The sequence below is a fragment of the Nomascus leucogenys genome, chromosome 22a (assembly GCF_006542625.1).
Source record: "Nomascus leucogenys isolate Asia chromosome 22a, Asia_NLE_v1, whole genome shotgun sequence".
NCBI lineage: Eukaryota > Metazoa > Chordata > Mammalia > Primates > Hylobatidae > Nomascus > Nomascus leucogenys.
In genome coordinates, this window is record NC_044402.1 from 88,976,141 (window position 1) to 88,987,903 (window position 11,763).

The following is an 11,763-nucleotide window of genomic DNA, read 5'->3' on the forward strand; positions in this document are numbered from 1 at the left end:
TATGTAGACATAATCTATATAAGTGAGTCACTCCAAGTCACTACTTGTCATTTTGTTTACTAAATTTTTTTATTCCTTTTACAACGGGACATATTTGAAGCAGATCCTTTTGACCAAATCTTCCCTTTCATTAATTCATTTTTTAACAAACACCTACTAGGTGAAAAGCATTATTCAGTATGCTTATGGTGTAGTGGAAACCAGGACATTTCTCCGAAGAAAGATCCTCTGAAATCTAAATTTTGATTGATTGCCTGAGCAACACTAAACTGAGGAAAATAAATAACAGCAATAGTAATACTCATCAGTTACATATAAGGTAACAATAAATTCCCATTTGATTAGCATAGCCCTGGCTTATATATTTTTACCCAGTGTAACTATTGGAAATGCTTCTTTTACTTTTAAAAGTATCTGTATTTGGATGATAAATTATATGTTCCCCTTATTTATACAATCCCTGCAAGCACAAGGAGCTTGTAAGAATTTCACATTTATTAACTTATTTAATACAAGAATCTGGAAAAAAACATGAAAACTGGAAAAGTAAGACTTCTTCACAATGAGAATCACAGAATGATTTTAGAGGATATGGCAGAAATCAAGTAGCATAAATATTATTTCTTACATAGCGTTGAATTTAGAGAATGTAAAGTTCTGTGCAAAATGAAGGTATGAATATGTTGTAAATACCCATTTTCATAGATAACGTTTTTCCAATTAAGGATACATTTGAATTGATTCAGAGGAAAGAAATTTCTTAAGAATTTTTTATTTTAAAAATCCCATAATAGGCCATAATCTATCAATTGCAAACATCAATTTTAACTTTGATACTTCTTTGGTGATAAAAAAGTAGTGCATACTTTAGAACATATGTACAGAAAGCTTTTTTGACACTGTATGCCTGCTGCTTTTGAAAAAGAAATGTATTTCTGGGATAGGAGGCATTTTTAAAGAAACTATCTCATTGTGACTATCTAGAAAGGTGACATTTCATGCTACATGAGACAATGTGCTTTAAAATTTTCTCTGGATAAAAGGAGAGGTAAGAGTACATGAACTTTGAGTAGAGCTACTTACAAGTCTGCTTAGTCCTACATATTGCTTTACTATTGTGTTGCAAGGCATCAATCAATGGAATTAGGGTAGTCTCAATGAGTAGTGCATTAATTTTAGCAAATTTAAATTGCTTCAATAAAATATAGGTGTTGTAACATACAATTATCAGCTCTTTGGTGAATTTGATATTAAGAAATCTTCACTAAAACACAGAAACCTCTCTAGATAATAATTCTTTATAACAAAACTTTTTAATATCATAAAATGGATCTTTTCTTCCTTGTTAATGTTTAACTGGTCTAAGCTCAGGAAAGCCCAACATACAGTGTAAGTGTGGATTAGTGGCTCATTTGATCATGTAAATATTCATTTATATAATCCTGCCTTTGAAATCTAACTCACTCCAGCTCACTTCTTGTTATTTCATTTACTAAATTATTTCCTTTGTTTTAGAACGGGACTTGTTTGGAGCAGAACCTTTTGACCCATTTAACTGTGGAGCAGCAGATTTCCCTCCAGATATTCAATCAAAATTAGATGAGATGCAGGTGACTATTTTGACAGACTGGCCCATAAATGATTTATTTCATTTTGATATGGGACAAAGAGAATGTTATGTACCAAAACTATGGTTTCCTTCAATTATTTTCACTATAAAAACTCGCTTAAAATAATTACTTTAAAATAATAATGTACAGTTAGTCCTAAAAATACTCCTACATATGCTAAGGATAAGGTTGTTGGTTTTTTAAATGATTCAATTTACAATGGCAATAAGATGGTTCATTTTTTTAATACTAAATGACATGGATTCTACTGGTTCATTGTTTTGAAATCTAGAGTTAAAAAGTCATTGCATTAGATTTGTAAGATTTGATCTCAGTCTTAACAATTATGAATTTGAAAATTGTAAATGGGTAGATGAAGGAAAATCTTTGTAAGATTGAAATTATTCTCTCTGAAAAGAAGCATTGTAGCTGTAGTTCATAACTTTTGGACTTTTATTTAAAAAGCAAACACCCAGTGACAACTTCTTTAGGAATGTAGTTCAGTTGGGTTTTCATTTCTCTCTCTTCCTTTTACTTTTTTGTTCTAAATTGGTCTGAAGTTTATAGAAATTGGTTTTAAACACTTTGCACTATGGGCCATGATTTAAAAATAGTCTTATAAACCCTAGAATAAAGTCTTCTCTTTATATTTGCCCTTTACATTTTGGTGAAGTTATTATATCCTATTTTTCATCAAAAAGTTTATATATGGTAGAATCCAGACAGACACCAATTATATGAAGCTGATTGAGAAGAGACAATGAAGACACTAAAGTAAGGAGAAGGAGGTATTTTTGTTTATTAGTCTTGGGTTAATACATTAATTCTCTATGCCTCACTTCCTAGAAAAAACAATTATGGGTGAACACTGATCTATCACTGATAATTGCAATCCTTCTTAGAAAGTTAATTTAAATGCCCTTTTACTCATTTTTGACTGCAGCCGTGTAGCTATCTTATTTTCTAGATAGTACATGAATTCATTATTGTTCTAGATGTAATAACATGCCTGAATTTAAAAGTTGAATTACTTAACATATGCCTTCAAGTTTTCAAAGAATCTCTTAAAACAGTGTTTTTCAAGTTGAATGATTCTTAATCCCCTTTTACATAAAAATTGTTTTAGATCCTCAGTATTAACTTACAATTTTTAAATATTGACAAAAATGTTATAAACAACTTGTCGTTATAGTTTTTATAAAATTGTGAATTCAATAAATTATAAATTAAATGAAAGCCAAATTGCAACACCATTACAGGATGGATGATCTTATTTGGTTAAAGGTAAACCACCTTATCAAATTTATGTTGATTGCAACATGTATCCTATTTGATGGCACAGATTTCCTAGTTCTTTTCTATATTTCAAATACTATGAAACTTTGAAATGGTGCATGATAATTTAGCAAGAATGCTGTATTTCATATGAAATCAATTCATTTCCTTTTACATTAGTTCTACCCATTGGACATGTACTATCTGGTACTAATGCTTTTGTAGTAACACAGAAATATTTATGTGGCAGTATTTATTCTCAAAGGTTGCACAGGTCATAGAGAGTACTTCTCTAAGAATTTTTTAGATTTTCCCAAAATTGGAAAAAAAATTTATTGAGTTTTAAGGATAAGCCTCTATTTCCAGATTTTATTGGAACCAAGTGTGAGACACAATGTATTAGGATGATTGAGTGATGTGACACTCAAATAATGTTAAACTGTGGTGTTTTTGCTTTTGCTGTTTCTAATATTTTCTTAATGTCTTTTTAAATTCTTTACTGCTTTCATGGTGGGTAGCGCCAGAGATGGTTGGTATATTATTTTTATAATAATTTTAAACAACTTACAAATTTTTAAAGCTGAAACCTTAAAATTTGCATGCTTTATTTAATAAAAATTCAAACAACAGCTTCATATGGGTATATCTGATAATTAGTTACGTTTAAAGAGGTTTCCTAAACCACATTTTAAGATTATTTTTCAGTGACTTAGTCACTATTACATTGTTCACTTCATTGTTTCCTTTCTTTTCTTTTCTTTTTTCTTTTTCTTTTTTCTTTTCTTTTTTTTTTTTTTTTTTTTTTTTGAGGCAGAGTCTAACTCTATCGCCCTACCCAAGCTGGAGTGCAGTGGCATGATCTTGGCTCACTGCAACCTCCACTGCCCAGGCTCAAGCAATCCTCCCTCCTCAGCCTCCTGAGTAGCTGGGACTACAAGTGTGCACTACCACGCATGGCTAATTTTTGTACTTTTTGTTAAAAACAGGGTTTCATCATGTTACCCAGACTGGGCTTGAACTGCTGGGCTCAAGTGATCTACCCACTTAGACCTCCCAAAGTGCTTGGACCACAGGCTTGAGCCACCATACTTGGCTGTGATTGTTTCTTTTAGTCCAATATTTACTTGCAAGGTCACTTTAACAAAGTAAAATAATATTTTCTTCATCTAAAGTCTATGATGGCGTTTATTATTAATCTTGCTAGCCTAATGAATCTAATGCACACATTTAGCTACTATATCTTTGCATATCATATAAAAACTTAATATAGTACAATGAGTTGTGAACACCATATTCAGTTAATAAGCCTAATGAGACATTTAGTTTTCATCTTTCATTTACAGAGTATTGTGACTAAGCTATTTTTAAGAGAATTGAATTATTAACTTTGAAATCACAGAAACATCTCAGGCATGTAAGCATTTATGCAGAAATGTTAAACCATATTTCAATATAAGCAGTTAGAAAATTAAACATTTCTTTGAAATCAATAATGTAGCTATTTGATTTGACACAATTTAAACTGTCCAGTACATGTCACCAACAGGAAAATAAGGGGAATAGTATTGATAGCCCACACTGTAACATGTGAGCTATAATAATTTAATACACTAAAAAACAAGCATGGCAAGTTCATGAAGGATGAAAGAATCATGTACAAGTGGTGTTAAGTCAGCTGGCTAGTACTCTGGGAGAAGATCAATGTACTGCTGAAACTTACAGCAAATGCCGAGATAAATTTCAGAAGTAATCAACATTTTAAAATGTTTAAAATATTATTGAATATTCATCAGACTTTTGAATTGAAAAGAAAATTTTATAAGGAAAAGAAAAATATGGACATATAGTATCCAATTTTTTAAAATTTAGTCTAAAAATATATAAATACATTACATATACATAATTAAAGCAATTAGACAAATGGCTGGGAAACTAAAGAATCAACAGATAAATAAAAAAGCACTAGTTCACAAAAGAAGACCACAAGTGGCTTACACATATGTAGACATGTTCTGTCTAATCAAAGTAAACATACAAATCAAATAAAGAACTGTAATGCCATTTTAATCTAGCAGATTATTTTTTAAACTAATAATCAATCAATACAAGTGAAAGTGTGATAAAACAAACACTGTAAATTGTTGGTAGTCCAGAGTTAGTTCAGAGGTAACTATGGCCTAGCAGTCTCTTTAAAGGGTAACTTGTTATTAATAATTTTATTTGTTTGATATCAAAACTTTAAAGCAATCTGTTCTGATGAAAAAATAAGTATGAATGTATTCAATCTCTACGAATAAAAATACCTAGTCAACATTATTCATAATTTTAAAATGCTGGGAAATAATCGTAAAAATTAATAGCATTTTATATAGTCATAATAAATTAGTTTTGTGGGAATTTAAAATAATCAAGGTCTGCAAAGATGAAAAGAGGAAGATAGAAAACTATATATATGTAATATATTACTTACATAAGTAAATTATATGGCATAAATATATATTCATATTATCATTAAAATCATTTTTAAAAATCTATAGATAGAAAAAAAGACATACCTCAAAATGTAGTGGTTTTTCTTTCCTTGATATGCTTTTCTATTTCAAAATAAGAAAATTCATCAAAATATTTCATATAAAAAGCATATGGTGAATAATATTTTAATTATTTAATCATTCTTTTGTGTGACATTAGCTTATGATAATTCCCATCACTACATAAGTAAATAAAGTCTCATTTTTATTAAGAAGTTTGAAGCTCAACAGGTGTGGGAAATTTTATCTGAGGAAGAAAGAAAATCAAGAAACCTTATAATATGTAAGGATCCTTAAAAAGTCAATATGGAGATAGATATTATTGTAAGTCATATACTAACACTTTATTATTAAAATAGTGATTGACCTCTATTTTACTTTGACTGCTATTCTGCTTTTCCAATATTGATAACACATTGACAAATAGTATTTTCAGGGTAATTGAAGTGATACTGGTTTACTAGCAGAATGAACTGATAAAATTTAAAAGTACCGTATGGTATCAAACATTTCCACATGTAACTCTCTTTCTATCTGTCATTATCCATCAATGTATCATCTATCTGCCATTTATAATATACCAGAAGATGACATAATATACAGATCTTCAGATATCCAAATAAAATAATTTTAAAGAAAAGTTTACTTACAGTATTTTAGTTTAAAGTATTTATTTTTCTAAGTATTTGCTGGCTGTTTGAAAAATATAAATAAATATGGCAAAATGTATTTTGTGATAAGAATAGATTTTTAAAAAACAATGATAAGTAGTCTCATATTTACTCAACTAAATAAAGATTGTATTCCAAGTACTGGAAAGACATTTTGAAAAACTTTCACAATGATTACATCACTGTAATTTCTATATAGTAGTAGTCTCTGTGCTGTAAACATAGAGAAGAATATTCTTTGAACATTAATAACAAAGTATGGCTTACAGCTTTGTAACTAACTTCCTCCTCTATATGAAGATGTTTACATTGGATTTATAGAAAGATAAGAACATTTACATAATTATTCTAAATAAAAGTAATTTGGAGAGATGCAAAAAGATACACAATTAGCTAACATACAAGTAGATATAGTCAGTCCAATTAAATAAAACACCCAAAGCAGAGGCGAAAACCAATGGTTACCTTTAAGAGACATTTTGTTTTCTTTAGGAATACACTGCTATCTGCATATTATTTGACAATAATGTGTTGCGTGGCCACTCCAAATTACAAATTACCTTTCTGAAACATTTCAGTTCTGTTAGTAAGAAAAAAAAAAGAGTATGTAGAGAGCACTACCACATTTGCTTCTACAAGAAGACCTACAATGTAATCTCCACTTTCATTGATCAGTGCAAGTCTGTGCCTTTCATCTTTGTGTAGGCCAATGTGTATAGATTTACAGGAAAGGGTAGGAATGGGGAGAGGTGGCAAGACTGGAGATGGCCCACAGTTCAATTATCTTATGCAATAAAAAAAAGAGAGAGAGATTGGAGTGGAGACGGACAGACTCCTTTGCCATTAACTTTTAATTCAAAATCTCGGTGGAAAAACACTTTCATAGCAATTGTGTTCTTACACTCAATAAATCAAAGACAACTTAACTTCTAAAATATGCAAGGAAGAGTAGGAGTCAAAGAAGCCAGTCCGCTACAAGCAACAGCAAGGCTAGTAGGGGAAGTTTTCTCCGTGGCAAAGTAATCTGCAGTTGTATGTTCCACAGAGGATATGGCATTGCATTTAAAAGAAGTATTTTACCAGGGCTCTGGTCAGTGCTAACCAGGAAGAAAAGGTGAAAATCATCAGGCTATCTTGAACCTCTCGTCAATTTGAAGTCTAACTATCTTAATAATATTTAAATTAATAATAATTTTTAAAGCTAACAGATTTCATTTACAATAGAATGATGTAGTAACTAGCCTTTTCTGAAAAAGAAACCTTTATCTTAATTTTATGTATTTTCTTTTGTCTCTCATGCATGCTAACCTCGCATACATTTAAAACATTAAAGTGTTCATGGGTCTGAAAGAACTACCAGTGCTATACACCTATATAAAAATTCAGCAAGTCAACATTTGACATACAGTTATTTATTAGTTGATCAAAGCGTGAATATTTCAACTTTAGTGCATAGTCTTTTTTATTCACTGATTTTATTTTATTTTATTTTGCTGTGAGCATTTCGGATATTAATTATTTTATTCTGTTTTACAGGAGGGGTTCAAAATGGGACTAACTCTTGAAGGCACAGTATTTTGTCTCGACCCATTAGACAGTAGGTGCTGACATCAAGAACAAGAAATCCTGATTCATGTTAAATGTGTTTATATACACATGTCATTTATTATTACTTTAAGATAGGTATTATTCATGTGCCAATATGTTTTTGAATATTTTAATATTTTGAAAATTTTTTCAGTTTAATTTCCTCACCTTCACCATTGATCTGTAATTTTTATTTTAAAAACAACTTACTGTAAAGTAGATCATACTTTTATGTTCCTTTCTGTTTCCACTGTAGATGAATTTGTAATTGAAAGACATATTATACAAATACCTGCCTTGTGTCTGAGTTCTGTTTAGTTAGCATCTTGAAACTTGTATTCATTTTCCAGATGGCTAGTTTATTAATGATTTCCCAAAAGCCATATCTTAAAGATAACTTTTTAAATTCTGAAGAGATATGCCAATGTCAAACTAAACATGTTCTGTTTTCAAACCAACAAACATGTTACTATTCATTAGACAGATATCATTTTGTGTATAAATACTGTTCACATCACTGGGAAAATGTAAACTTTAAACATAATGCCACAAGGTCACTAATTTCTAGCAGGTAAAATTATAAGGATATAAATTCCAATAATAAACCAAATGTATTTAGAGTATTTATTAGTAAATGCAAGGTGATGTTAGTTATAATCAGTTATACTCTAAATATTTAATTTGTTTTATAAAGATAGTGAAAAAATGAAAATTTGTTATTTATTAAAAAAACTTTAAATTTCATCCCAAATGAGATAATTTATATTACTATAACATCTAAGCATCATCTGATTTGATATTCCCTAAAAAACATTTGGAATGTATGCTATCTATAGATTCAGTGTCTATTACCCAGATTTACTTTACCAAATATATTTCTCCTCACTACATAAGGACTACTCTTCTCATATTTTCTTCTTTGATGAAGATATTTTTCACCAAAGTTTATTTTGTGATGCCCCCTTGGTTTTGATACTTTAAAATCTGTGGCACCCGTTCTATATGAATTATCAATATTATTTGGTAAATTCAATCTGTATTTGTTTTGTTAAAGTCAAAAATCTCATTTTTCAAATAAAAAAACCTAGTTACTGCTCAGTTTAGTCTTGAACATGAGCAATAAAATTCTCTTGCATTTCATTCTTGATGTGCTGATGAACCTAGACTTTTAAAAATATTTGTTTCCTGTACCTTTACCCATTACGTAACAGACTAATTTGTACTCAGTAAAACAAAAATTTATGGTCAACATTTCTAACTTGGTTCATCACATTATAAGATAAATAAATTAAATTAATGAAAATGTGACTTAGATTAGGGGTGGCCCTCAAAAATAGATTCATTGTTTACTTATGGGAATTTTCTTCAAGTGTTAAAGATACATTTTCAGTAGGAAAAGAAATCAAATATGCTTATGCAATATATATTTGTGTGTTTTTCCCTGATGCTATATGGTATATATGAGCCTTCTTGTTTAGTTTCTTCTATCTGCTAAGTTGTACCTTAATTAGAGGGCAATATATGTTTCATAAAGAAGAGTCTTTATAATTTTGTTTGTCAGATAGTATTTTGGAATTTGTATAATGAGGATGTTTAGAAGCCATGTAAGTGGCTTTTTTTAACAGATAGAATTTGTATTTTTATTGTACTTTAAAAAGATTTATGTAATAAGTATATATTTAGTGGCCATTTATTATCAATGGTAACACAATAGAGTACTAAGATGGTATTTGCACATTTAAGATATGTTACTTTACCAATTTTTAATGGTAATCAACTCTGCTACTGGCATGATGAAATAGTACATAACTGGTCATTAATTATGAACATTTATTTCTCCAGTGCGTTTTTATGAAGATCTGGTTGAAAATTGTATTTCTATGTAAACTCAATGATATGTTTGGTTTTCCTGAAAATAAATGATTTTAAATAAATTAAATTGCATAATTCATTTGTTAAATAATCTCCAATTAATATAGACACATTCTGAAGCTAATTATGTAACAGATTTTCTTGATCATAAATGGAGCTAAAAGAAAGGGAGAGAGTAAGAGGGAAAGGCAAAGAAGAAATAAAGGGCTTTACCTTTAACTTCATTTGTTGCAGCCCACACACATTTTAGCTTTATGAGCAAATATCATTCAGTTGTGAAAACAGTGGACTGATCCTGCTGGTGAGAGAGGTCATGATTTGCTTCCTTTTACCAGAAGCATCTGGTGCAAAAACTGTATTATGTAAATATCAATTTCATAACTGGAGGCTTTTTTTTAACTTAGCAGTAATGCAAAGGGTGTCTTTGCTGATAGTTTTATAAAGGTGGAACTTGATAATAGGATGTGGATTGTGACTAAGAGTGCAATCATGAAGAAGTTTTGAATCAATTTAAAACATGATGTTAAGTATTTTATGGACACAGGGCTCACATGCACAGCCTTTGAACACCAAGGAACAATTCTTCAATTCGTTCAATAAATTCATTTATTACTCACTTTATATGAATAACATGTAGTTTATGGGGTAAGAAAACATCTAGCAAGTTTGCTAACATGTGTTAGCAGGTGGCATTAAATTGACAGGATCCCTGATTTCGGTCAGTTTATTGTCATAAAGTGAAAGTATGGGAAGCATATAAGTGAATAAGTAAAAGCGAATATGTATTACAACAACACTGTGTGAACCAAAATCTTCCCCAGGAACACTTATATTTAAGTATGTTTAGGTCTGGGTACCTCATACTAGCTGATGTCAGCTATCAGGCATCCAGTGTGAAGTTTATCAGAACAGGCCAATGGCAAAAATTTTCTTCATCTCTTTTTGTTCTTTTATTTTGTATTTGGATTTTTCTAAAAAAAATTAATAATATTATGGGAATGTATTTTCAATAGGATTTCTGATAGATAATATGTTGCATTTCTAAATACTGATATTTTTTATTCATTTTTATGTTACTTAGCATAACCCTGAAAAAACTGGCTGTTAATGTTTTTCTATTCCAGTGTTTCCACATATGCTTCCAGATTCAATATTTACTCATGATTTTGGGCTTCATCCTCTGTTAAATTACTTGAAGAATCTTGGAGTCAATTTTGACAACTGAATTTCGGACTCCACCTAAACTACACCCTGTACAGGGAACTTACAAATGTGATGGTCACAGTTGGAATTGCCCTTGGACCCCTGTGTCTCATGCAGAAAGTGTCTTCTTCCTATATAACTTCAGACAAATATTTAATCTCCCCCTTCTAAGTCCATCTCACAAATTTGACACAAACCTTAATTCTTGTACATTTATTTCATGTTTTGATCTTTTGTTGTTAAGGTCTGTGATAATCCACTAATGAAACTCCCTCCCTAAAAGCATAATTTCTCTAGAATTCCAAGTGGGATTTTCTTAATCTGGCAAGAACGCCACCTCCTAAAATCATTTATGGTCTATTTTCTTGCTTTCAAAATACAGTTTAAGAAATACGAATATTACATAAGTAGCAGACAGCATTGTCTTTCTCTGGATTCACTTTTTTCTGCTCTACTTCTTAGCTTCTAATCAATACTTCTAATCAATACTATGCCAATTCTAATGGCATACTTAAGAAGGAGTTAAGTTTAAAGGCTCACTTCTCATTTTTCTGACATTACATGATAAATTGAGATAACCAAATTTCTTATTTCTATATCATTAACATTGTGTTTTTTGTCAGTTAATAGTACCACCAATAGTTACTACGTAACACAAATTTTGTAAAAATTTATTTCCTTTACCTTAGCTATATTTTTGGCATTCATTCAGATCTACATGCCAAATTCATTGAACCAAATGTTCTAGTTTTCAAGCAATTCTATAGACACCTTGGAATATTCATTAAGACTTTTAAAGGTTTATATTTTCATTAAAGAAGGCCTGATTAGAAGCTGTAGAAGTTGTCTTCTGAAAAGTATTTTCCAGTACCCACTGGAATAACAAAGTTCTCTATGAAAGAGCACTCTGAAATCTCATACTATTTTCTCAGTACCTTGGACATAATCAACTTATGATAGTTAATATATTTTGTAAAAATCAATAACATTGTCTAAGAAACAGCTTTCTTTTTG

The 11,763-nt window shown here is 30.1% G+C and overlaps 1 protein-coding gene across 3 annotated transcripts in view; it reads left to right on the forward strand.

Moving 5' to 3' along the window:
• GULP1 (GULP PTB domain containing engulfment adaptor 1) overlaps nt 1–9,608 on the forward strand; it is a 312,023-nt gene extending 302,415 nt beyond the window's left edge. For 2 of the 3 annotated variants that reach the window (XM_003253834.3, XM_030803196.1), the window contains exons 11-12: nt 1,516–1,610; nt 7,624–9,608. In XM_003253834.3, coding sequence (XP_003253882.1) covers nt 1,516–1,610; nt 7,624–7,695 — 167 coding nt within the window. In that variant the 3' untranslated portion in view covers nt 7,696–9,608. Of the gene's footprint in view, nt 1–1,515; nt 1,611–3,403; nt 3,415–7,623 lie in introns of all 3 variants that reach the window. The other variant, XM_003253837.4, reaches the window with a different exon arrangement.
• Nucleotides 9,609–11,763: the final 2,155 nt, after the last annotated feature.